Below are 23,417 nucleotides of genomic sequence, written 5' to 3' on the forward strand. Positions count from 1 at the left end.
GGTGCCGCTGTGTGCACATTACAGGGAAGGTCCGAGATGATTAAAGGAATCATCAGGCATAATTATAACAAATCTGATTTACTTCCCTGGGGCTTTCTCCAGCCCCTCGCAGCTGTCTGTCCCACTCTGACCGCTCTGTGAGCAGCCGCTGGCCCAGGGTCCCCGCATGGTGCAGAGGACGACCTCGAGGTTGCAAATGGAGCTGTCAGTGTGGGACAGACAGCTGCGAGGGGCTTGAGAAAGCCCCAGGTAAGTAAATCAGATCAGCTATAATTATGCCTGATGGCATATGGGGCTTCCTCCAGTCCCTGGCAGTGGTCCTGTGCCCTCGCCGCAGCTCCGGTGGCTCCTGGTCCCCTCCGGTGCAGATGCCAACCTCGCCAGGTTGGCATCTACTTGCGGAGTCGCACTGACGTCATCCAGACTGTACTGCGCCTACAAAGTACAGTCAGGATGACGTCAATGAGACTCCGTAAACCGCACGCTGAAGTGCAGGAGCCATTTTGTATCAGAAGGGACTCTGGGCCATTAGCGGAGAGCGGAGCTGTAGCGAGGACACAGGATGGCTGCAAGGGGCTGGAGGAAGCCCCAGGTAAGTAGCTTTTTAATCACCTTGGACCTTCCCTTTAATTCACGCACAGAGAAACACATACGCACACACAAATACAAACTTTACACATAGACAGACACACACAAAGAAAGAGACAGACACACACAAACAAATGCAAACAGACACACACAAACACACAGAAAGACAAACACACCCTGCAGTTTCAGGGGCTGCTTTCCTCTTGTTATGCTCCTGGTGTCTCCTATAACCCCCAAGCACTTTTTACATGATCCAGAGTCCATTATTGCCAGGGATGCTCGGATGTGCCTCATCCACGAATTCGGAAATCCGCGTGGTTGCAAAAAAAAATCCGCATTCGGCCCCGCCGCATGCGGATTTTCGTTCGCGTCCACGCAACCACGCGGATTTTCTGCCGTGAATGGCGTAATCACGCGTGGATTCCCGCCCGGAGGCGGATTTTCTTTTAACGTTAATAACAAAGCCCCCATACATGCTACAGTCCCCCAAATAGCATGGATTATCGAGGTGATAAGGGGCAACATAACTTCAACATAAAAAATTCCCAAAAATTTTTTTTTTCTAGAGAAAAATGGATTTTAAAGTGAAATCAACACTTTAAATGGGGCTATTAATTGGTAATAAGTGGTTTTAAAAAGGGATATACGCGTTCAGCAGTCAAAGAGGTGAAGGCGAGTTCCAATGGCACTTGGCGGCGAAGGGAACCGCTGGAGGAGGATGAGTGGCTGACGGCAAAAAGGCTCCAGAGAGGTTTTTGTAATTTTTTTTTGTTTTTTTTGCAGCAATAAGCAATGACATCGCAGCAGAGTTGTCAGTGGACACGGGCAGTGTGAACGCAGAGTGCAGTGGTGGTAGCGACTGAGTCAGGAGAAGGACTATGCGGGCGGTCAGTTCAGCAGCACAGAAGGACCACTGCAACATACTGGTGGTAGTAGTAGCAGCACAGCGTCATAGTGCTGGCCAAAAAATTAAATGCACCCGGTGACCCGGGCAGTGTGAACGCAGAGTGTAGTAGCGACTGAGTCAGGAGGACAAAGCGGGCGGTCAGTTCAGCAGCAGCAGCACAGTAGTAGTAGCACAGCGTCATAGTGCTGGCCAAAAAATTAAATGCACCCGGTGACCCGGGCAGTGTGAACGCAGAGTGTAGTAGCGACTGAGTCAGGAGGACAAAGCGGGCGGTCAGTTCAGCAGCAGCAGCACAGTAGTAGTAGCACAGCGTCATAGTGCTGGCCAAAAAATTAAATGCACCCGGCGACCCGGGCAGTGTGAACGCAGAGTGTAGTAGCGACTGAGTCAGGAGGACAAAGCGGGCGGTCAGTTCAGCAGCAGCAGCACAGTAGTAGTAGCACAGCGTCATAGTGCTGGCCAAAAAATTAAATGCACCCGGCGACCCGGGCAGTGTGAACGCAGAGTGTAGTAGCGACTGAGTCAGGAGGACAAAGCGGGCGGTCAGTTCAGCAGCAGCAGCACAGTAGTAGTAGCACAGCGTCATAGTGCTGGCCAAAAAATTAAATGCACCCGGCGACCCGGGCAGTGTGAACGCAGAGTGTAGTAGCGACTGAGTCAGGAGGACAAAGCGGGCGGTCAGTTCAGCAGCAGCAGCACAGTAGTAGTAGCACAGCGTCATAGTGCTGGCCAAAAAATTAAATGCACCCGGCGACCCGGGCAGTGTGAACGCAGAGTGTAGTAGCGACTGAGTCAGGAGGACAAAGCGGGCGGTCAGTTCAGCAGCTCAGAAGGAGGACCATGGCAACTTACTGGTAGTAGTACCATAACACCAAAAAAATTAACCAAGGTAGGCACTAGGCAGGTAGTAAATGTCTTTATAAAGGCAGGCATAGTTAACAACAGCACATGCAGCAGCCACTTCATGTCCCCCTGTGTCCGACAATAGGGGCCAGGAACTCACCTTCCACCCAAGCCTGGTTGATTTTCAGGAAGGTGAGTTTGTCCACAGAGGCGTGGGAGAGCCGAGAGCGCTTCTCTGTGACCATGCCACCGGCCGCACTAAAGCATCTCTCTGAGAGGACACTGGAAGGAGGGCAGGATAGGAGTTCCAGGGCGTACTGGGAAAGCTCGCTCCAGATGTCCAGTCTCTTGACCCAGTACTCCAAGGGGTCCACAGGGCTGTCGGTGTCATTGAGCCCGCTGGATGACCCCATATAGTCAGACACCATGGTGGTCAGTCGTTGCTTGTGCTGGTTGGTGGTGGATGCTGTGGCGGGCACCTCTGTTCTGGGCTGCTGCACTGCATACAGGCTCTTGCTTAGGCTCTTCAGGTCTCCGGGGTGCCAGTTGCTGCTGCTGCTGCTGGTGGTTGTTGTTGTGCTGCTAGTGGCAATGGCAGGCACCTCTTGCTGGCTTGGCAGAGCAGCTACAGTGGGGGTGGAAGGCTGGGGGAATGCTTCCAGTAGTCTGCGCACAAGGGCCTCCTTCAACTCCCTTGTGCGTTGCTCGGTGGTGGATGGCGTCATTAAGTCTCCCAGCTTCCCCTTCAGACGGGGATCAAGCATCAAGGTAATCCAGATGTCCTCCCTTGAACGCATCTGGATCACCCGGGGGTCCCTGCGAAGGCAGCGCAACATGTGCACAGCCATGGGAAACAAGTGGGCCCTGCCAGCAAGATCTTCCTCGTCCTCGCCATTGTCCCATAACGCATGCCTGTCCTCTTCCTGTGCCATGTCGTTGTCCTCCTCAAACCGCCATCCACGTACAACGCCTGCTGCACTCTGCTCCTCCTCCTCCTCCTCATTCAGGTTAGGGACCTCCAACTCTTCCACTACCTGCTGTGAGCCCTCCTCTGAGCTGGACTGTGCTGCCATCTGCTCCTGTTCTTCCAACTGCCTCAGGGCTTCATCCCCACGCTCAATTAAATTGTCCATTGCCTGCTCCAGTAGACAAACCAAGGGCACCCACTGGCACACAGAGGCCCGCTCCTCACTGACCATCTTGGTTGCCTCCAGGAAGGGACTCAGCACCAGGCATACTTGCTGCATCAGTGTCCACTGAGTGGCAGTAATCATGGGGACTTGTTGGTTGCTGGGGACACTTAGGTCTAGCATGTAGGCCCTAAGAGCCAGCCTGTGCTGACACAGCCGCTCCAACATGGCCAGAGTCGAATTCCAGCGAACTGGCATGTCGATGATCATCCGGTGTTGTGGCCTTCCATACTGCTGCTGTAAGGTGGACAAGAGTGCAGAGGCAGTGGCTGACAGGCGGAAAAAGCGTACCACCGCCCGGGCATCCTGCAGCAGCTCGCTCATCCCCTGGTAGGTGCGCAAGAAGCGCTGCACCACAAGATTGAGCACGTGGGCCAAGCAGGGGATGTGCTGGAGGTTTCCCTGCTGCACTGCTGCCACTAAGTTGGCCCCGTTATCGGCTGCCACATACCCCACTTCCAGGCCTCTGGGGGTCAGCCACCTCCGCTCCTGCTTCCTGAGGGCGGCCAGGACGTTGGTGGCCGTAAGCCTCTCCTTCCCCAGGGTCACCAATTTTAAAAGGGCTTGGCAGTGCCGAGGCTTGGCGCTGCTGCTGCCGAGGCGGGCTTGCTTTCCGGGTGCTGAGGGAGTGTCGTGACAGGACCCTTCTGCATCCCCCCTGATCCCGCGTGGTGGCACCACTAGCTGGGCTGATGCGCTCTTGTCCTCCCTCCCTTCCATCAGTGTCACCCAGTGGGCCGTAAAGGACAGGTAGCGACCTGTCCCAAATCTGCTACTCCACGAGTCCATGGTCACGTGGACCCGCTTGCCCACAGAGTAGTCCAGGGAACGGGCCACATTTTCCACCGCAAACTTGTGGAGTGCTGGAATCGCGCTCCTGCTGAAATAGTGGCGACTGGGGACTTGCCACTCGGGGATGCCAAATTGGAGCAGCGTCCGCATGGCGCTCCCCTCCTGCACCAGGGAGTAGGGAAGCAGCTGTGATGCCATGGCCCGGGCCAGCAAACCATTTAGTTTGCGGATCCGCCTGTGGCTTGGAGGCAGAGGCTTGGTCAGACCCTGAAAGGTGTCGCTCAGCAGGGTCTGACGACGCTGGGATGCAGGGGAGACAGAGGAGAGAGACGAACACTGGCTGCCAGCCTCAATGTCTGTGTCCTGAGTAGCCGAGGTGGAAGAGCGCTTGCGTGCTACTACTGCTGCTGCTGTGGGGGATTCACGACCCTGAGGGAGGGATGATGCTGCTGCGCTGGTGGGCCTTCTGCTCTCAGGAACCCCTGCCAGCAGTGCCTGCTTCCTCTTAAACTCCGCATACTCGCGGCAGTGGCGGCTTCTCAGGTGGCCCTGGAGGGATGAGGTACCCATCTTGCTCAGACTTTTCCCACGGCTCAATCTTTTGCTGCATAACCTGCACACAGCATACCTTTTGTCATCAGTACATTCCTCAAAGCAATCCCACACTGGTGACTTTAATTTACTGCGGCCCCCACTAGCAGAGGGTGCAGCGGAACAATGTGTGGTAGTAGTTGCCGGGGGTTGCATGGTGGTGGTGCCGGCTGAAGCAGTGTCCTGTCTACTTCCTCCACGCCCACTGCTGCCGATGCCCCTGCCCCTGCCTGACATATGGCGATATCCTTGCCTAGGCCGAGGTGACTCGTCATCCTGCTCTGCCTCTGACCATTCTTCCACGGACTCAGCAGGCTGCACATAGTTAGGGTCCACAACGTCGTCATCATCAGCAGCATCATCATAATCCAGCTCTTCCTCTGACTCCCCCGCCTCCTCTTCTGTCCCTACATCCCCAGACACAGACCCCTCTTCTTCATCACCAGAACTCAACAACGCTTGTGATTGTGGCCCGATCTCAATCTCTGCCACATCAGTCCCCAGTAAGTCCTGAGCTTCTTGCATCAGCAGGTTCCCAGAAGCCGGACTGAGGGACAGAACGCTGTCATCCTGGGAGGGCTGCTGACCAGTAGGTGCTGGGGTGGATGTCACAACAAGCGTGGGACGTTGGCTGCTGCTGCTGCTTGGAGTGGTGCTCACAGTAGAGGTCTGGGAGGAAGTCATGATGTCCATGAGTACGTCAGGTTCCATTTGCTCAACCACCACACGGGGACCAGAAACTTTAAAATATTTGGACAATGGCGTCCGCTGACTCGGCCCAGGCTTTGCTGCCCTCCTTTCTGCTGCATCACGACCACGTACAGCTGGGCGTCCTCTCCCTGGACGTGGAGCAGTCCCAGAAGTGGCTGAGGCAATTGAACTCCCTTTCCTCTCACCCCGCGAAACCCTGCCAGACATGTTGCTAGTAATAAATCACTGGATGCAGTGGGCACAGTACAAGGTCACTGAAGGATGCAGTGGGCACAGCAGTGGGCACTGAATATACAACTAGGTCACTGAAGGATGCAGTGGGCACAGTACAAGGTCACTGAAGGATGCAGTTGGCACAGCAGTGGGCACTGGATATACAACTAGGTCACTGAAGGATGCAGTGGGCACAGTACAAGGTCACTGAAGGATGCAGTAGGCACAGTACAAGGTCACTGAAGGATGCAGTGGGCACAGCAGTGGCCACTGGATATACAACTAGGTCACTGAAGGATGCAGTGGCCACAGTACAAGGTCACTGAAGGATGCAGTGGGCACAGCAGTGGGCACTGGATATACAACTAGGTCACTGAAGGATGCAGTGGGCACAGTACAAGGTCACTGAAGGATGCAGTAGGCACAGTACAAGGTCACTGAAGGATGCAGTGGGCACAGCAGTGGCCACTGGATATACAACTAGGTCACTGAAGGATGCAGTGGCCACAGTACAAGGTCACTGAAGGATGCAGTGGGCACAGCAGTGGGCACTGGATATACAACTAGGTCACTGAAGGATGCAGTGGGCACAGTACAAGGTCACTGAAGGATGCAGTAGGCACAGTACAAGGTCACTGAAGGATGCAGTGGGCACAGCAGTGGCCACTGGATATACAACTAGGTCACTGAAGGATGCAGTGGGCACAGTACAAGGTCACTGAAGGATGCAGTGGGCACAGCAGTGGCCACTGGATATACAACTAGGTCACTGAAGGATGCAGTGGCCACAGTACAAGGTCACTGAAGGATGCAGTGGGCACAGCAGTGGGCACTGGATATACAACTAGGTCACTGAAGGATGCAGTGGGCACAGTACAAGGTCACTGAAGGATGCAGTAGGCACAGTACAAGGTCACTGAAGGATGCAGTGGGGACAGCAGTGGCCACTGGATATACAACTAGGTCACTGAAGGATGCAGTGGCCACAGTACAAGGTCACTGAAGGATGCAGTGGGCACAGTACAAGGTCACTGAAGGATGCAGTGGGCACAGCAGTGGCCACTGGATATACAACTAGGTCACTGAAGGATGCAGTGGGCACACAAGGATGTCACACTGTGTAATGAGATGCTCATATGCCAGCGAGCGAGCAGTGGGCACTGGGCACGGCACAAGGTCACTGACAGAATGAATGAACAGCGCTGGCAGAGAGTGGCGGCGCCGGCGGTGTGACTGGCTGCCTGCAAATAGTACAAGTGTATAAACTGTCACTGGAATATACAAGTGAACACTGCAGCTGCACTAACCTGCCTGCCTGCACTCTACACACAGATAATCCCCACTCCCACTACACTGCAGCACTGAACCTGCCTGCACAGCACTACACACAGTTAAATAATCACTAGACTCCCACACTCCCACTACACTACACTGACTACAACTAACTACAGCAATCACTCACTGACTAGCTAACTGTGTACAGTATAAGAGCAGTGTTAGCAAAAAAAACGCTTTGTTTTTAACACAATAAATGCACTTGCTCAAACAACAATGGCCTGGAGATAATCCTCTCAGCACCACAGTCTAGCAAGGACAGAGCTTTTCCATCATGGCCGCCGCTTTATATTCAGGAGGGGAGGGCATAGCTCCCCTCCTGTGATTGGTTGCTAGGGCCTGGCTGGGACACTCTGATTGGCCTGCAATGTGTCACTTCCGCATAGTTTGACGCATTTCCGCAAACCACGACTTCAGCGCCGGGTTTCACGAGCGTGAATGCGGATTTCTGTCCGCATTCACGCGTAGCCGAAGCAGATTTTCGTGGTTGAAAATCTATTCACGGATTTTCGTGTCCGAGGCGGAATGCGTCAAAATGGTCGTGAATCCACGCGTAAGCGTGATCACGACCTGGCGGTGAGCACCACTGATTATTGCATGTGTGTAAAGGAGACACCACACAGTGAGAGAGTTATCTTATCTCTTTATTCCTTAAGTTACCTCCTCTGTAGTTATTTTCACATGCAGTTCACCACTTAACGCCCCTAAAGACCAGGCGTTTTTATGCAGTGCTGTGCTGTGCAGGCTTTTCAGCCTTCTGCACAGTGCAGCTTAGGAGCCCAGCGATCGGACTCGCCTCCTTTTTTTTGTCCCTTTAGGGGACATGCCGTCGCAGGGGTCCGATCGCTGCGGCCGCTTTTATTTTTTTTTTCCCTGCCTCTTCAAGGCTCTCTCTCCCCCCTTCCTCCCTCCCCTTCCCTCCTCCCCTCCGGTGTGTGTGGATTGGAACAGGACGGCGATCCGTCCTGTTCCGCCTCTCATAGGCATCAGCCTATGAGAGGACAGCGCTCCCCGGCCAATCAGAGGCCGGGGATGGCCGATCTCTTACAGCGATGCGGCCCCTGGCAGCGCTGTACGCTTGTAAACAAAGGGGATTTCTTTCCCCTTACGTTTACAAGCAGCCTGCTAGCCGCGATCGGCGGCTAGCAGGCTATTCACGGAACTCCGTTCCGTGAAGAGGCAGGGAACGCATGCGCGCAACCGTTCCCTGGGAAACTGCAGCCCCAGGACTTGATGCCAATTGGCGTTAGGCGGTCATGGGCTGCCGCCGTGTTCATGCCCATTAGCGTGAGGCGGTCTTTAAGTGGTTAATTAACAGCCTGTCGTTAACATTAGAATTCTGGAGTTATTTTAAGGATTGAAGCGTTAACTTTAGGTTTGCTGAGGTAAAATGTTTCCTGAATACTCCATGCCTTATCACCATGGTGATAACTCTAGAAACGTTATTAAAGACAGGAGATAAGCTTAGTGAATTGAGGCCAATGTTTCTCACACCCTCTTTCAATCTCCTGCTGACATGCAGGACCAGAGAGCTGCCAGTGTGTGATCCCCCCCCTTAATTATTATTCACTGATCAGCTGGCTGTGCTGCCCTGATAAGAGAGCAATGACCAACCTGCACTCACCAGAATAAGCCAGGAGGAGCACCCAGCTAATAGGGCTTGGGGAGAACACTGATGTGTATAGCAAAAAAGTCACTGGTGGGTACTGGGCTGGTCATGGAAATGGCTTCCAGTCTGTCCTGGGTTGTCTGGGCAACTAATCTGGTTTTTGAGAGTCTTTTGAGCTGCATGTAGCACTATGTTGTGGGTGCTGGTGAGGCTAAGGACTGAAATTTCAGGCCTCAAGGACTGAAATATGAGATTTCAAACAAAACTCAAAATGACCTACAAACCCAATGTAATGCCATCCTATTCAAGAATACAGCACGTGTCTCGCATGTCATTTAGCAATCCAGCACACCAGATAAACACTACACTACAACTCTATGAATACCTTAGTGACTTTGCTTACCTCTCATTTCTACACCTCATGTCTGTCAGCTAATGTGGCAGGACCGCTTCTAAGGGCCCGTTTCCACTATCGCGAATCTGCATGCGTTTCCTGCATGCAGATTCGCACAGCCAATACAAGTGGATGGGCCTGTTTCCACTTGTCAGTTTTGCTGTGCGTTTTTCTGTGCAGGATTTTTCTGCACGGCAGAGCCCTCAGAATTCGCCTGCGTGTGGAATGCAGGCGAATCGCACACAATGTATTTAATAGGGAAATCGCATGCGTTTTTCCCATGCGTTTTTTGCCGCGAATTCGCATAGGTACCAATGTAAATTCACACAGGCAGTGACATGGTTAAAATCGCATATACACTCACCTATGCGAATTCGCATGCGAATTCGCGGCAAAAAACGCATGCGGAATTGCATCCGCATGCGATTTCGTCAGCGGTGGATACCGCACCGCAATAGTGTAAACGAGCCCTAACACCAGGGGATCAGCGTGCATTACCTTATTAGTGCAATGTGCATTACTAGGGTAACATAGGCTGTTCCCATAGTGTTAATACTAATAAAATTGCTTGGTGCTGTCTGTGTATGGAAAATTTGCCTCCGCTTCGTGCATCAGACCCAGTTATATTTTAGGGAATCTTATATGAGGCATCAATCACCAGAACAGACACCCAATTGGAGGATATTCCAAAGAAAATTAAGTTTGGAAATTCACTTTGCTTTTTGTTAAAGCACGAACAGGTCCAGGATATGAGGGAGAATCTCCACAACAAATGGCAATAAAAACTTGTTTCCAACCTTCCTTCGCTCTACGCCCTCAATCTATCTACCACTATCACAACTGATTTTCTGTTTTGATACAGTGCCACACTAACATGCATTCACACTTCAAGAGGCATGTGGTACTTACATATCGTCCTAGTATTAATGAGCTTAAAAAATTACACAGTGCAAAACATCCAAATATGAGACCAATCACTGTATTACTAACTCCTTTCTTCACAGCCTGTTGGAAAAAAAAGAAAAAATAGAAATTCATATGTATTTATTTCACACATTTTAACAGTATTAGGGACTTTTTCTCAATGCAAACTTGAAGCAAAATTTTCTTCATTTGATACCAATACTGTGGTACCTTGCTTACCAGAACTACTTTAGCTGGTTTCTCCATTTTTATGGGGCCTTCCATTGTTTGTTTTACCACTGCACATAGAGGTTAATGCTGTTTCTGCAGACAGTATCTCTGACAATACAGCACCAAGACAGAAGCTTGTTTCCAGTAGAAGTCTGAGTATTGTCAATCAGAGCCAGGGATAGGTCTGAGGACACTGTGTGTATGCACACTGGCCTCAATTCACTAAGCTTATCTCCTGTCTTTAATACCCCTTCTAGAGTTGTTACCATGGTGATAAGGCATGTAGTATTCAGAAAACATTTTACCTCAGGCAAACCTAAAGTTAACGCTTCTGTCTTTAAGTTAACTCTTTAATCCTTAAAATAACTCCAGAGTTAAAGACAGGCTGTTCATTAACTGCATGTGAAAATAACTACAGAGGAGGTAAATTAACTACAGAGGAGGTAAATTAACTACAGAAGAGGTATCGTAAGGAATGAAGAGATAAGATAACTCTCTTAGGGCTGGTGCACACCAAAACCCGCTAGCAGATCCGCAAAATGCTAGCAGATTTTTAAACGCTTTTTTTTATTTTTATGAGGCGTTTTGCTAGCGTTTTGAGGATTGCTGCTGCGGTTTTCAGTATAGTAGATTTCATATATTGTTACAGTAAAGCTGTTACTGAACAGCTTCTGTAACAAAAACGCCTGCAAAACCGCTCTGAAGTGCCGTTTTTCAGAGCGGTTTGCGTTTTTCCTATACTTAACATTGAGGCAGAAACGCATCCGAAATCCAAAAAATGCCTCACCCAGGCATTTTTCGTTTCTGCAAAACGCCTGCCGCTCTGGTGTGCACCACCCCATTGAGATACATTGACCTAGCAGATCCGCAGCCGCAAGCGGATCTGAAAACGCCCAAAAAGCCGCTCGGTGTGCACCAGCCCTCACTGTGTGGAGGTAAGTTTTCTCTTGCCTTATCTCCAGCATGATCTTAGTGAATTGAGGCCACTGTGTAGCTTGGTATCCACCTGATATTGTTCATTCTAGATTTTGCTACATTACCCCATGTTGATGTTAGGTCATATCTTAGTAGAAATCTGATCTAATAGCCCTCTCCCCACTGCCGCCACTAGTTTTGTACTTCCATGCTCTCATGCAGCTCCTGCCTGCAGAACCCTTGCTCACTTGATCTCACAAGGAATGGCTTTTCCTGATCATTCTTCATTTTACAAAGTGGGGGCCTCCTTTTTTAAAAAATAGACTTTAAGATTGATAGTGACGGCCCGGATGGAGAAACCAGAAGGCTATATGCTATTCAGAGCCTTCCCTCTTCTCTTCACTTCACTTCTCACCTCAGATTTGCACGAACCCCTGTGCACTCAAAGTTTGTTTGACTTTTGGTTGACTTATTAAAAAGGCACTGAAGCGAAAAAAAAATGATATAATGAACTGGTTGTATAGTATTTTCATATTTTTATTTTCAGTTAAATAGTTTTCAGCTAAATAGTGTTTTTATAACATTGCATCATTCTCTAATATTTGCAGTGTACACGTTACTCAGCATTCTAAATGTTTTTACAGAGCAGTCTTGTAAACTATTGACCTGTCGTCTGGGGAGTAAAAGAAAATACAGTGACTGACAGTTGAGATAATAAGCTTCAGAAGATAGAGTTCTCTGCGACTTTTGAAAGTCGTGGAGCTCAATGGCTTTTTTTGCATAGATAACAATTGGAGTTTCTTAACTCTTCCTGTACTGGAAACAATATTAGACTCCTATCTCTGCTGCTAATGTTTTATTTCTTAGCTGTACTACACATACAAATCATTATGTCAAATTTTTTTTTCGCTTCAGTGTCTCTTTAATTACGTGGATGAACCACTTCACGTTATGGACCACTTACAAACACAAGCACTGAGTTAATGTAACTTGAGCTCCTTCCCCCAAATTGTTAGTAGAGTAGTCCTAACCAGGGCTGTGGAGTCGGTACAAAAATCCACCGACTCCGACTCCTCAGTTTAGGATTCCTCCGACTCTTCGACTCCGTCTCCACTAATTTGCACATTACAATCTTGTTGATTGAAAGTATGTAACATGAAATTCGTCTCTTAACTGCCAATGCTTAGGAATTTTAAAAGACAACTAAAGTGAGAAGGATACGTAGACTGCCATATTTATTCCCTTTAGTCATAGACTAAAACTAGTCCTTGGTAAGAGTACTTGTAAAAGGTACAGACCGGAACAAAGAACATCTATCAGGCCCTAGGCAATATAACTGTGGGTACATGTAAGAGTGATGTGCAGGTACTCTGCAGGAGTATGAGGGGATTCTTCCTCTATTACACATTTTTCATGCACAATGTAAACCAGGTTTATGGGCGATAGACAACACCTCTGTGTTCAATGTGCACAACATTCTCAGTGGATTCCCTGCAGCTCTGTGGGGAGTGCATATGTAGAGTATAGTACTACTGTGTAACAAAGTAAACCTGAGACAGATTAAATTAAAGTTTTATACATACCTGGGGCTTCCTCCAGCCCCCTTCAGGCTAATCAGTCCCTCGTTGTCCTCCTCCACCACCTGGATCTTCTGCTATGAGTCCAGGTACTTGAGCCAGTCTGGCGTAGTGCGCATGCACACAATTCGCCGCCGGGAGCATACTACACCTGCGCAGCACTATTGCACAGGTGCAGAACGCTCCTGGCTGTAGGAGCGGCACGTGGCCGGACTGCGCTGACTGGCTGAATTACCGGGACTCATAGCAGAAGATCCAGCTCGAGGAGGAGGACAGCGAGGGACTGGTTGGCCTGAAGGGGGCTGGAGGAAGCCCCAGGTATGTATAAAACTTTTCTTTTCATCCGTCTCAGGTACCATTTAATTCGTCGTCACCAAACCAAATTTTAACAACATATCAAACTATTTGATTTCATGAGCAAAGAGAGTGCATACATTTGCATAAATCAGCATCAACGCAGAATCTCATCTCATTGACCATCTCTATTAGTGACAAGGCTACACATCAGGCTTTATTCTTACAGCATATAAATTATTTATGATGACCTATCTGAGAAATAGAACATTTTATCATATTTTCTATTTTAATTACAGTTTAAATTCATTAGGAGTCGGAGCATTTTTTCCCAACTCCGACTCCAGGCACCCAAAATTGCATCGACTCCGACTCCACAGCCCTGGTCCTAACAATATTGTTATACCTGGTCTAACTGCCAGACCCGTATACAATGTACTAAACATAAGGTTATAGGTTTATGATTTTACCTCTTGAGGGAAAAAGGGTCCAAGAATGGAATAGCAGATCATTGAACTAAAATTGAGTGAAGCAGTTGATATTATTGTCAATATCTGACTCCTGGATAGTTTCCCGCTAGCAGTATTATTCTCAGGTGTGCTTTCTGTTTCCTCCTCCATCTTGTTTCCCTAAAAAAACCAAAAAAAAAAACCAAAAAAAAAACCACATTTAATTTAGCATTTGTTTTTCCATGTCTAAGAACATATTGGGCCCCATCCAATTCATTTTTTCTCCTAAGCTTTTCCTAGGAGATAATATGTTACCTTCTGTTTAAAATAATTTTCTAGCGCTCTGCAATTGAAAAAGTACCAAAACTTAGGAGAAAATATTCTGCTAAAATTAATAAAAAATACCTAGGAGAAAAACTGGAAAAAAGTGAATTGGACCCGTTATGTAAAGGTGTGAAATGTACAACACCAGCCTGCTCCCTCACATATCTCTGTTGATCCGAAAAATCCTACAAGGCATGGTCCAATTATCCCCAAAAGGGAAAAAAATTCCTTCCCGAGTCCAGATGGCAATCAGATAAAATCCCTGGATCAACACTACTCGGCATTACCTAGTAATTATAGCCATGGATGTCTTTCAATGCAAGAAAAGCATCTAAGCCCCCTTTAGGCTACTTGCACACCAAGACGTTGCGTTAGGTGCTACGTTAAGGTCGCATAATGTGCACCTAACACAACGTATGGTGCTGCAAGTGAGGACGGTAGAGTGAGCCGCGTTAGGCGGCTCGATTCCTATAATGTCTCCCAGAGTGGCGCTGATAGGCCAGCGGGACCACGTGATGCGGAGCGAGACACTCCGCATCACGTGGTCCCGCCAGCCAATCAGCGGCCGCCAGTGCAGTGAATATTAAGCAGCCATGTGCGCGGCTACTGTAGCTGGCTCTCCCCGCCTCCTCTCCGCCCCCCACTGCGCATGTGCAAACAGTCTAACGCGGCTATAGCCGCTCCAACGCCGTAGCATGCTGCACTTTCCGGAGAACGTGCAGCGTTACATGTAACGCAAACGTGGGCTGTGTGAACAGCCCACTTGTGTTACATTGCTGTGCGTTGGGGGAGCGTTACAGGCGCACTTACGTGCGCCTGTAACGTCTTAGTGTGTAAGCAGCCTTAAAGGACAACTGTAGTGAGAGGTATATGGAGGTTGCCATATTTATTACTTTTAAACAATACCAGTTGCCTGGCAGCCATGTTTATCTATTTGGTTGCAATGGTGTCTAAATCCCACCTCAAACAAGCATGCAGCTAATCCTGTCACATCTGACAAATGTCAGAAACACCTGATTTGCTGCATGCTTGTTTAGGGGCTATCGCTAAAAGTATTAGAGGCAGAGGATCAGCAGGATAGCCAGGCAACTGGTATTGCTTAAAAGGAAAAGATGGCAGCCTCCATATACCTCTCACTACAGTTGTCCTTTAAATGCAGATATAGAATTGGCCATAACTACTTTCTGTGGCAATGCATTCCACATCTTAATCACTCTTACTGTAAAGAACCCTTTCCTAAATAAATGGCTAAAACGATTTTCCTCCATGCTCAGATCATGTCCTCTAGTCCTTTGTGAAGGCCTAGGGACAAAAAGCTCATATGCCAAGCTTTTATATTGCACTACACAAAGAATTGAATGTGTGCATTAAACACCAAGTGAACACCTGACATATCTGGCTAAGCAAATTTGGCCTAATTGGCTATTCATGAGGCAATGCTCATGCAAATATGCATTCGCTTTCGCATGCCAACTTATGCAGGGTCAAAAACCAATGCCGCAAAGCGGTCGCCCTGCGGGAATTAGTTCATGCTACAATAGCACTATCCAGGAGCGCCACGGGAAGGGCTTCCCAATGCCCCCATACAACCGGGGGACTGCGGGGTCCTAGGCGCTCTCACTGCCTGGGAACCACAGCAGCACCCGCGGTCCCCCGGTTGTATGGGGGCATTGGGAAGCCTCCTCGTGGTGCTCATGGATAGTGCTATTGTAGCATGAACTAATTCCCGCAGGGCAACCGCTTTGCGGCATTGGTTTTTGACCCTGCATAAGTTGGCATGCGAAAGCGAATGCATATTTGCATGAGCATTGCCTCATGAATAGCCAATTAGGCCCAATTTGCTTAGCCAGTTTTGTCAGGTGTTCACTTGGTGTTTAATGCACACATTCAATTCTCTGTGTAGTAAGCTTTTATATTGCCCTCTGATGTATTTATACATTTTAATTAGATCCCCTCTAAGGCGTCTTTTCTCTAGACTAAATAAACCCAGTTTATCTAACCTTTCTTGGTAAGTGAGACCTTCCATCCCTCGTGTCAATTTTGTTGCCCGTCTCTGCACCTGCTCTAAACCTGCAATATCTTTCTTGTAATGTGGTGCTCAGAACTGAATTCCATATTCCAGATGTGGTATTACTAGAGAGTTAAACAGGGGCAATATTATGCTAGCATCTCAAGTTTTTATTTCCCTTTTAATGCATCCCAAACTTTTATTAGCTTTAGCTGCAGCGGCTTGGCATTGAATACGATTATTTAAAGAGGATCTGTAACATCAAAAGATCCCCTGGGGGGTACTCACCTCGGGTGGGGGAAGCCTCCGGATCCTAATGAGGCTTCCCACGCCGTCCTCCGTCCCTCAGGGGTCTCGCTGCAGCCCTCCGTGAAAGATGACGTCAATATTTACCTTCCCGGCTCCTGCGCAGGCGCTCTGACGGCTGTCGGCTCCGAACTACACGGAAATACCCGATCGCCGTCGAGTCTGCTCTACTGCGCAGGCGCAAGTTTCCGGCGCCTGCGCAGTAGAGCGGACCCGACTGAGATCGGGTATTTCCATGTAGTTCGGAGCGGAAAGCAGCCACAGCGCCCCCGCTGGAGCCAGCAAAGGTAAATATTGATTTTACAGTTGGGTCTGTCGCCGGCTGTTCGGAGGGCTGCAGCGAGACCCCCGTGGGACAGAGGACGGCGTGGGAAGCCTCATTAGGATCCGGAGGCTTCCCCCACCCGAGGTGAGTACCCCCCAGGGGATGTTTTTGAGGTTACAGAGTCTCTTTAACTTGTTGTAGATGAGTACTCCTAAGTCCTTCTCCAAGTTTGATGTCCCCATCTGTATCCTGTTTATTTTGTATGGTGCTAGACCAGGCATGGGCAAACTTGGCCCTCCAGCTGTTAAGGAACTACAAATCCCACAATGCATTTGGCTTTATGAGTCATGACTGTGGCTGTCAAACTAATGCAATGCATTGTGGGACTTGTAGTTCCATAACAGCTAGAGGGCCAAGTTTGCCCATGTCTGTGTTAGACCATTAGTATTACCAAAATGCATGACTTTACAATTTTCAACATTGAATTTCATCTGCCATTTATGTGCCCATATAGCCATCCTATCCAGATCCTGTTGCAATATGACACTATCTTCCTGAGAGCTGACGATTCTGCACAATTTTGTATCATCTGCAAAAATAGCAACATTGCTTTCTACTGCATCTAGTAGATCATTCATAAATATGTAAAGTATACCACAGTAACCTCCTCTCTGAAAAGTCCATGCACACGAAATGTACAGAAAATCCAAAAACGCAACATATTCAAAATACCTGTATCTCTGGAAGGCACATTATAACTATAGTAGGGACATTAGATTGTGACCACCGCAAAGAACAGTCAATGATATGAATTATTTACTTTACTTTGTAAGGCACTGTAGAAAATGTCAGCATTATATAATTACATAACAGCAATAAAAATAATAATAATAATAATAATAAACAGTCCCAAACTGTAACAAATATTAACAGCATCAGAATTGTAACAGTTCTAATTACAAGAGGCACCCGAAAAAAAAGATAAAATATCTAAAGATGACAAGAACAGACTTATCTCCCAAGAACACTACTGGCATGGCTCTATACAGATTTTTTATTTAGCACACAGACATGTTTTGTGAACTACCATCCAATTCATCAGGTCAACAAAAATGCCTGGTGGAGCGTGCATAGAATAATATTTTATCTTTTTTTGCGCACCTCCTGTAGTTTGAATTGTGCGTCTGCCAGATGTTCTCAGACCCACAGGCTATACGTTTTCTGATCATGGAAAAACAGTGGTTGAAAACTAGAGTAATCAGGGTTTGTTAGCATACCTTTTTTGTTCTCAAACCTAAACCAGTACACACCAGTTACTATATCAGACTTAGGGCTCGTTTCCACTATCGCGAATCCGCATGCGTCTAACGCATGCGGATTCGCACATGTAATGGAAGTGGATGGGCCTGTTTCCACTGTAGCGTTGTTGAGGTGCGTTTTTTTCAGCGGTGAAAAAATGCACAAAAGAGCCGCAGAATCCGCCTGTGAGTGGAATGCATGCGAATCGCCACTAATGTATTTAATAGGGAATTCGCATGAAATCAATGGAAAAGCACACCGGCATTGCCATGGTTAAATTCGCATACATTGTCATCCATGCAAATTTTCATGCAAATTTTGCCGCAGAGATTTTGCAACGCAATAGTGGAAACGAGCCCTTAAGGTGTCCTCGTGTTCTTCTTCCCTCTGAAGATTTTCTGAATATCTAGCTTCAGATAAATAACAGCTCACTATACATTAAAGGGAATCTGAAATGAAAATAAACGTATGATATAATGAATTGTATGTGTAGTACAGCTAAAGCCCCATCTACACGATACGATTCTTTGTACGATTCGATTACGATTCTATTTACGATCTGATTAAATCCGACATGTCCGATCGGGATTCGATTCAATCCGATTTGCAATTCTTTTGCAATGGCAAATCGAACTGAATAGAATCCCGATCGGACAGGTCGGATTTAATCGGATCGTAAATAGAATCGTAATTGAATCGTACAAAGAATCGTATCGTGTACTTTGGTCTTAAGTGATATAATATTAGTAGCAAGAGTCAGGGCTCGTTTCCACTGTTGCGGTGCGGAATCACCTGGATTCCACCGCAGAAGAAATCGCATGCGGCTGCGTTTCCGCATGCGGATTTAGCTGCGATTTCGCATGCGATTTCGCATGGCAAGGAGCCAGGCGAATTTAACCATGTCACTGCCTGAGTAAAGCTCCATAGCAAACCATGCGAAATCGCACGCGAAATTGCGGGGAAATCCGCATGACAAAGCCGCATGCGATTTCCCTATTAAATGCATTAGCGGCGATTCGCCCGCATTTCTCCCGCACGCGAAATCTGACGGCTCTGCCGTGCAGATTTCTGCCGCACCGAAAAACGCTCCCGCCGCCGCACAGGTGGAAACAGCCCCATCCACTTACATTGACTATGCGAATCCGCATGCAGTGTCCGCATGCGGATTCGCTATAGTGGAAACGAGCCCTCAAACTTCACTTGTTTACTATGCAAAAGAGCTTCTCTGAGCTCTCTGACTAATTTAGTCGGAGAGCTAAGTGCTATTTTCTGAAGCACTTATACATCAAAGAAACTGTGAAATACAACTTCAGATAATATTTTACTGTGGGGGAGGTCAAAGGGTCATTAGCTCTGCTCTGTTGCATAGTTTAAAATGCAGAGTGTAGTTTGTAAACTGCAAATATTATAGTGATACAATATTATAAAAAAAAAAATTTGAAAATAAAAATGAGACTTTTCTTTGCTACTAATGTTCTATTAATTATCCATATTACACATGTGAGGAGTGCCAAGTTATAACACTTTCTGTAATATGGTGCCGAACAAAGGTGCAGTGTTGATGCCCATAGCAACCGACAAATATTTATTACAGGTTCCAGTATAAATCTTTATTCCGAAATCATGATACACACATTAAAAGCCCAAGTGTATCAGAGCATGGTATATGGCCCCTTAATCATAGCTTACACATGAATGTGCTTAACAGGTTATACAGACAGGTAAGCACCTCCCAAGAGGTGTGACCCCTGTCTTAAAGAGACATATATTTTATAAAATGGCAGCAGCCATTATACAAAATGTCAAAAACTTTAAAAACACAAACAAGCACCAACCTGTCATTACATTAGGTTATAGATAGAATAGGTACAAAATTGAGACAACCTACAATTTAATACATAAGGATGGCATAACTCTAGGAGAACCCCAAAGTGAATTAGTAGGGGGCATAAACAGTCTTAACATCATAAACCGTATTTAGATCCAACCTGGAATTGAGTCGCAATGGAGCTTGTGTTCCCAGTTTCCAAATCCAAAAAGCCTCCCGTTTAAGTAACAGTCTATGTAAATCACCCCCTCCCCCCAGGCGAGCGTGTGACCCTTTCAACCCCCTGAAACCTAAAACGGGACATGTCACCTGAGTGGGTGTACAGGAAGTGCTTCGACACACTAGAAACATGAGTTATGTAGGCACTATTCCTAATACACCTTCCAACTCCATTGTAATGTTCCGATTCTTTGATGTAAAGGTCGAGTGGCGCAACCAATGTATTGAAGTTCACAAGCCAGACACGTGATCAAATGCACCACGTTACACGATTGAAAGGTGATATACTGCCTAACATCAAACCTACTTTGGTTAGAGCCAGTCCACACTAGGTCCGGAAACGTATCCGTGGCTGCGTTTTTCAAACCTGATGAAAAACGGAGTCCCGGATACTAATGTTGAAAATAGCAGCCAGCCTCACCCAAGTAAAAAACGGATCCGTCTGCGTTTGCAGGGATCCGTTTTCAAAACCTGAACGGAAGGTCCGGATCTGCTGCATTTTCACGCAACGGATCAGGACCACGGATACACGCAGGGGTAGTGAAAGTAATGAGAAAACGCATCTCCAGCTCCACAGGCAAAAAACGGATGTTAAAACGGATAGCCTGAGCTTTATGATTGGCCCAAAAAAAATCCTCCCACTCCTTCCTAATGATGGAGACGTTTTCTGTCAGGGAAAAACCTGAACGGAAACTGATGCAAAACTGATGCACTATCATCAGTTTGCAGTACGGTGGGTACTTCCCCTGATCCGGACTGCAGTGTCCGTCCTGCAACCGGGTGTAGTGTGGACCTAGCCTTAGAGGATGAAAGAATCTCACGTGTCTGGGTGTGAACACAACAATGGAGGAAAAAAGGTATTGGAATGCGCTATGGCATTAAGTAATTCATTTAACCCCAATGACCAAATCAGATTGGGGGAGCCACCTCTTGTCACAAAGCCGTTGCACAAAAAATACTTGCAAGAGATGTCTTCAAAAAGATAAAGTTTATTGAAAAAACATCATGCGTGACCACATAAAAATCCCCCTATCCCCGTGTATCGATTTTATGGGGGGGATTTTTATGTGGTCACTCATGTTTTTTCAATAAATTTTTTTAACCTTTTTGAAGACATCTCTTGCAAGTATTTTTTGTGTGAACACAACAATACTTGCAAGTGTTGTAACCGCATTTATAAGAACCCTTATGTGCAAGCCATGTGGGAACCGGCCTGTCTCAACTCTGAAACAAACTGGGTAAGAGCAGGGCCGGATTTGTACTTTCCAGTGCCCTAGGCCTGCTGTCACCAAGTGCCCCCCCCCCCCCCCCCCCCAAAAAAAATATACATTTTGTCCAACACTCTGACTAGCGATCACTGGTTTGAATGGGCTCATTTCAATTGTGCTGCTCTGCCCCCCATTCAACAAATAATTCTTGTAATTTGCGCTCCTGCCCGAATGTGCACAGCAGCCGATAGTGTTCTGGGCATGCATACTTGAGAAATGACACTGATATATGACCGGTACTTGTCAAGAATGCATAACACTGTACCGGCCTCGGTTGCTGTGCACATCTGGGCAGGAGCAGGAAATTACAGGGAGCACAAGCGGCCAGAGCTTGCGCTGCTTCTTTGTCCTCTGTGCAACTGGCTGCAGTCGGAGCCACAAACAGGTGGCAGGGCAGTGCAATGGAAAGAAGCCCATCCAAAACAGAGAACAGGTAAGTAGCAATCATCCTGACAAAACCCACTTTGGATGTTCTGATGCAATTAGAGTGGACCTGAACTCAGAACCTCCTCTCTGCTCTAAAAGATACGCAACAACATAACCTTATTTGTTACAGCTGATACAAATCCTGCAATAAATCTGCAATGTGTCTACTTCCTGCTTTCATGGAAGTAGACATTTTTAACATCCTGTGCTTTCAAATGAGCTTAGATGTTGTGGCAGTCAGGTGACACAGTGTAGAGATAAATTACAACTTGTGATTAGACACAGAGGAGGGGCAATTAGACAGGCGCTCTAAATACATACATTGGTACATTTCTCTGTTTTCCTTCTGTCCTGTGCAAGAGTTCAGCTCCACTTTAAAGCATCTGAATGACATTTATTTATATTTGCTGAAAAATCTATGTATCTCTTTTGAATGCTGAATGCACATGTGGTGGTGCGCTCTAACATATTGACAGTATACAACAACAAAGTATGAAGAAGGCTTATTAGCAGAAAGCAGAGCCGGGCCGACACATAGGCTGGCGAGGCTACGGCCTATGGGCGCCTGTCAATCAAATAAATCATGAGCGCACTTCGGATCCCTTAGTGCTGCTGCCTGACCGCCCTGCAATTTACCGGCCGCGGCGAGAATTTGTCTCTACAGTGTACACTCTCTCTCTCTGAGAGAGTGTACAGTTGCCATGGCGCTGCCTGCACTGCCCCCTCCCCGCTCTCAAGAGCCAATGCATTTTGTTACTTTATATCAAGCAGCCACTAAGCCAGGCAGTGTGCAGCTCACTCGTAAGCCCATGCTTACTGTGGCTGACGCTTAGTGGCTCTCGTGTGACGAGTCCCGCCCGTGTCCCGCCCCTTCACTTGATGTGTGGTCACGGAGGTGTCTGCTTCAACTTTATGTGTCCGCCCCACTTCCTCAGTCATCACGTCACGATGGTCACATGACGGTGACGTCACACTAACGTCCCTCGCAGGCGTCTTCTCTGGCTGGGCAGGCTGCGTAGTGGGGAATGGACTGCACCTGCTGCAGCCATAATAATCAAGTAAGTGAGAGTCACTCAGTGGGCAATGAAGAGACAGTCAGCCTGCTGGATGCTGGTAGAGGAGTCATTTGCTGTCAGGAGTGTAATTATTTTCTTCATGTGTTCAGTTTAGGGAAATAGCCATACATGTCAACCACTGATGGTCGCAGATGGTTAGCACATCATCTGAACACATAAAAAATGGAGTTATGAATTATAAGTCCTTCCCTTGTGTCCCACAGATGAACAAAAATAAAGGAAGTCCGACTCCTTCCTATGTGTCATACAAAATAATCCCAGGAGTCACGAGTGATTGTGCTTTGCCTGTGGACGCTGCATCTTCAGAAGCCTTCACTGAGCTGGATTTATTTTATGCAATAGCATCCCACGCTGGCTGTGAACTGCCACTGACTCGTGTGGTCTAGCCAGCTTCAGTGTCACATAGCTAGTGACTGATTGAGGAATAGTATCCTGGCTGATAGTGATTCCTGAATCCTGACTGACTGCCTGGTTAGTTGTTTTCTATTGCTAAGAGATATTCCTGCGAGCAAGCAGCATAGTGTCTGTTACCTGTGTATATAGGTGCAGAATGAGTGTGTGGATATAGTATATCATTCATTCTACACCTATAAACACATGTGGCCAGAATTATGCTGCATGCTTTAAAGTAGTTATCAGGCAAATATTTTAAAAAAAAGCTTTACTCACCTGGGGCTTTTTCCAGCCCCCAGCAGCCGACTGTTCTACGCGGTCACCTCCGCTTTCCCGGTCTCTGTGCTTGGTGCGGAAGCCGACCCCGAGGTCATCCACACTGCGCATGCATGAACCGTCGCTGTTAATCAAGCCCACGTTGTATGCGGCTTACTGCGCAGGGCAGGCACAGTAGTTCTGCGCC

The 23,417-nt window shown here is 47.6% G+C and overlaps 1 protein-coding gene across 4 annotated transcripts in view; it reads right to left on the minus strand.

The window, feature by feature from the left end:
• SLC18B1 (solute carrier family 18 member B1) overlaps nt 1-23,417 on the minus strand; it is a 176,680-nt gene that overhangs the window by 90,358 nt on the left and 62,905 nt on the right. For all 4 annotated transcript variants that reach the window (XM_068231587.1, XM_068231589.1, XM_068231588.1 and 1 more), the window contains 2 exons: nt 13,564-13,722; nt 10,083-10,178 (listed from right to left, as the gene is read on the minus strand). In XM_068231587.1, coding sequence (XP_068087688.1) covers nt 10,083-10,178; nt 13,564-13,713 — 246 coding nt within the window. In that variant the 5' untranslated portion in view covers nt 13,714-13,722. The remainder of the gene's footprint in view (nt 1-10,082; nt 10,179-13,563; nt 13,723-23,417) is intronic.

The sequence above is a fragment of the Hyperolius riggenbachi genome, chromosome 4 (genome assembly GCF_040937935.1).
Source record: "Hyperolius riggenbachi isolate aHypRig1 chromosome 4, aHypRig1.pri, whole genome shotgun sequence".
Classification (NCBI taxonomy): Eukaryota; Metazoa; Chordata; class Amphibia; order Anura; family Hyperoliidae; genus Hyperolius; species Hyperolius riggenbachi.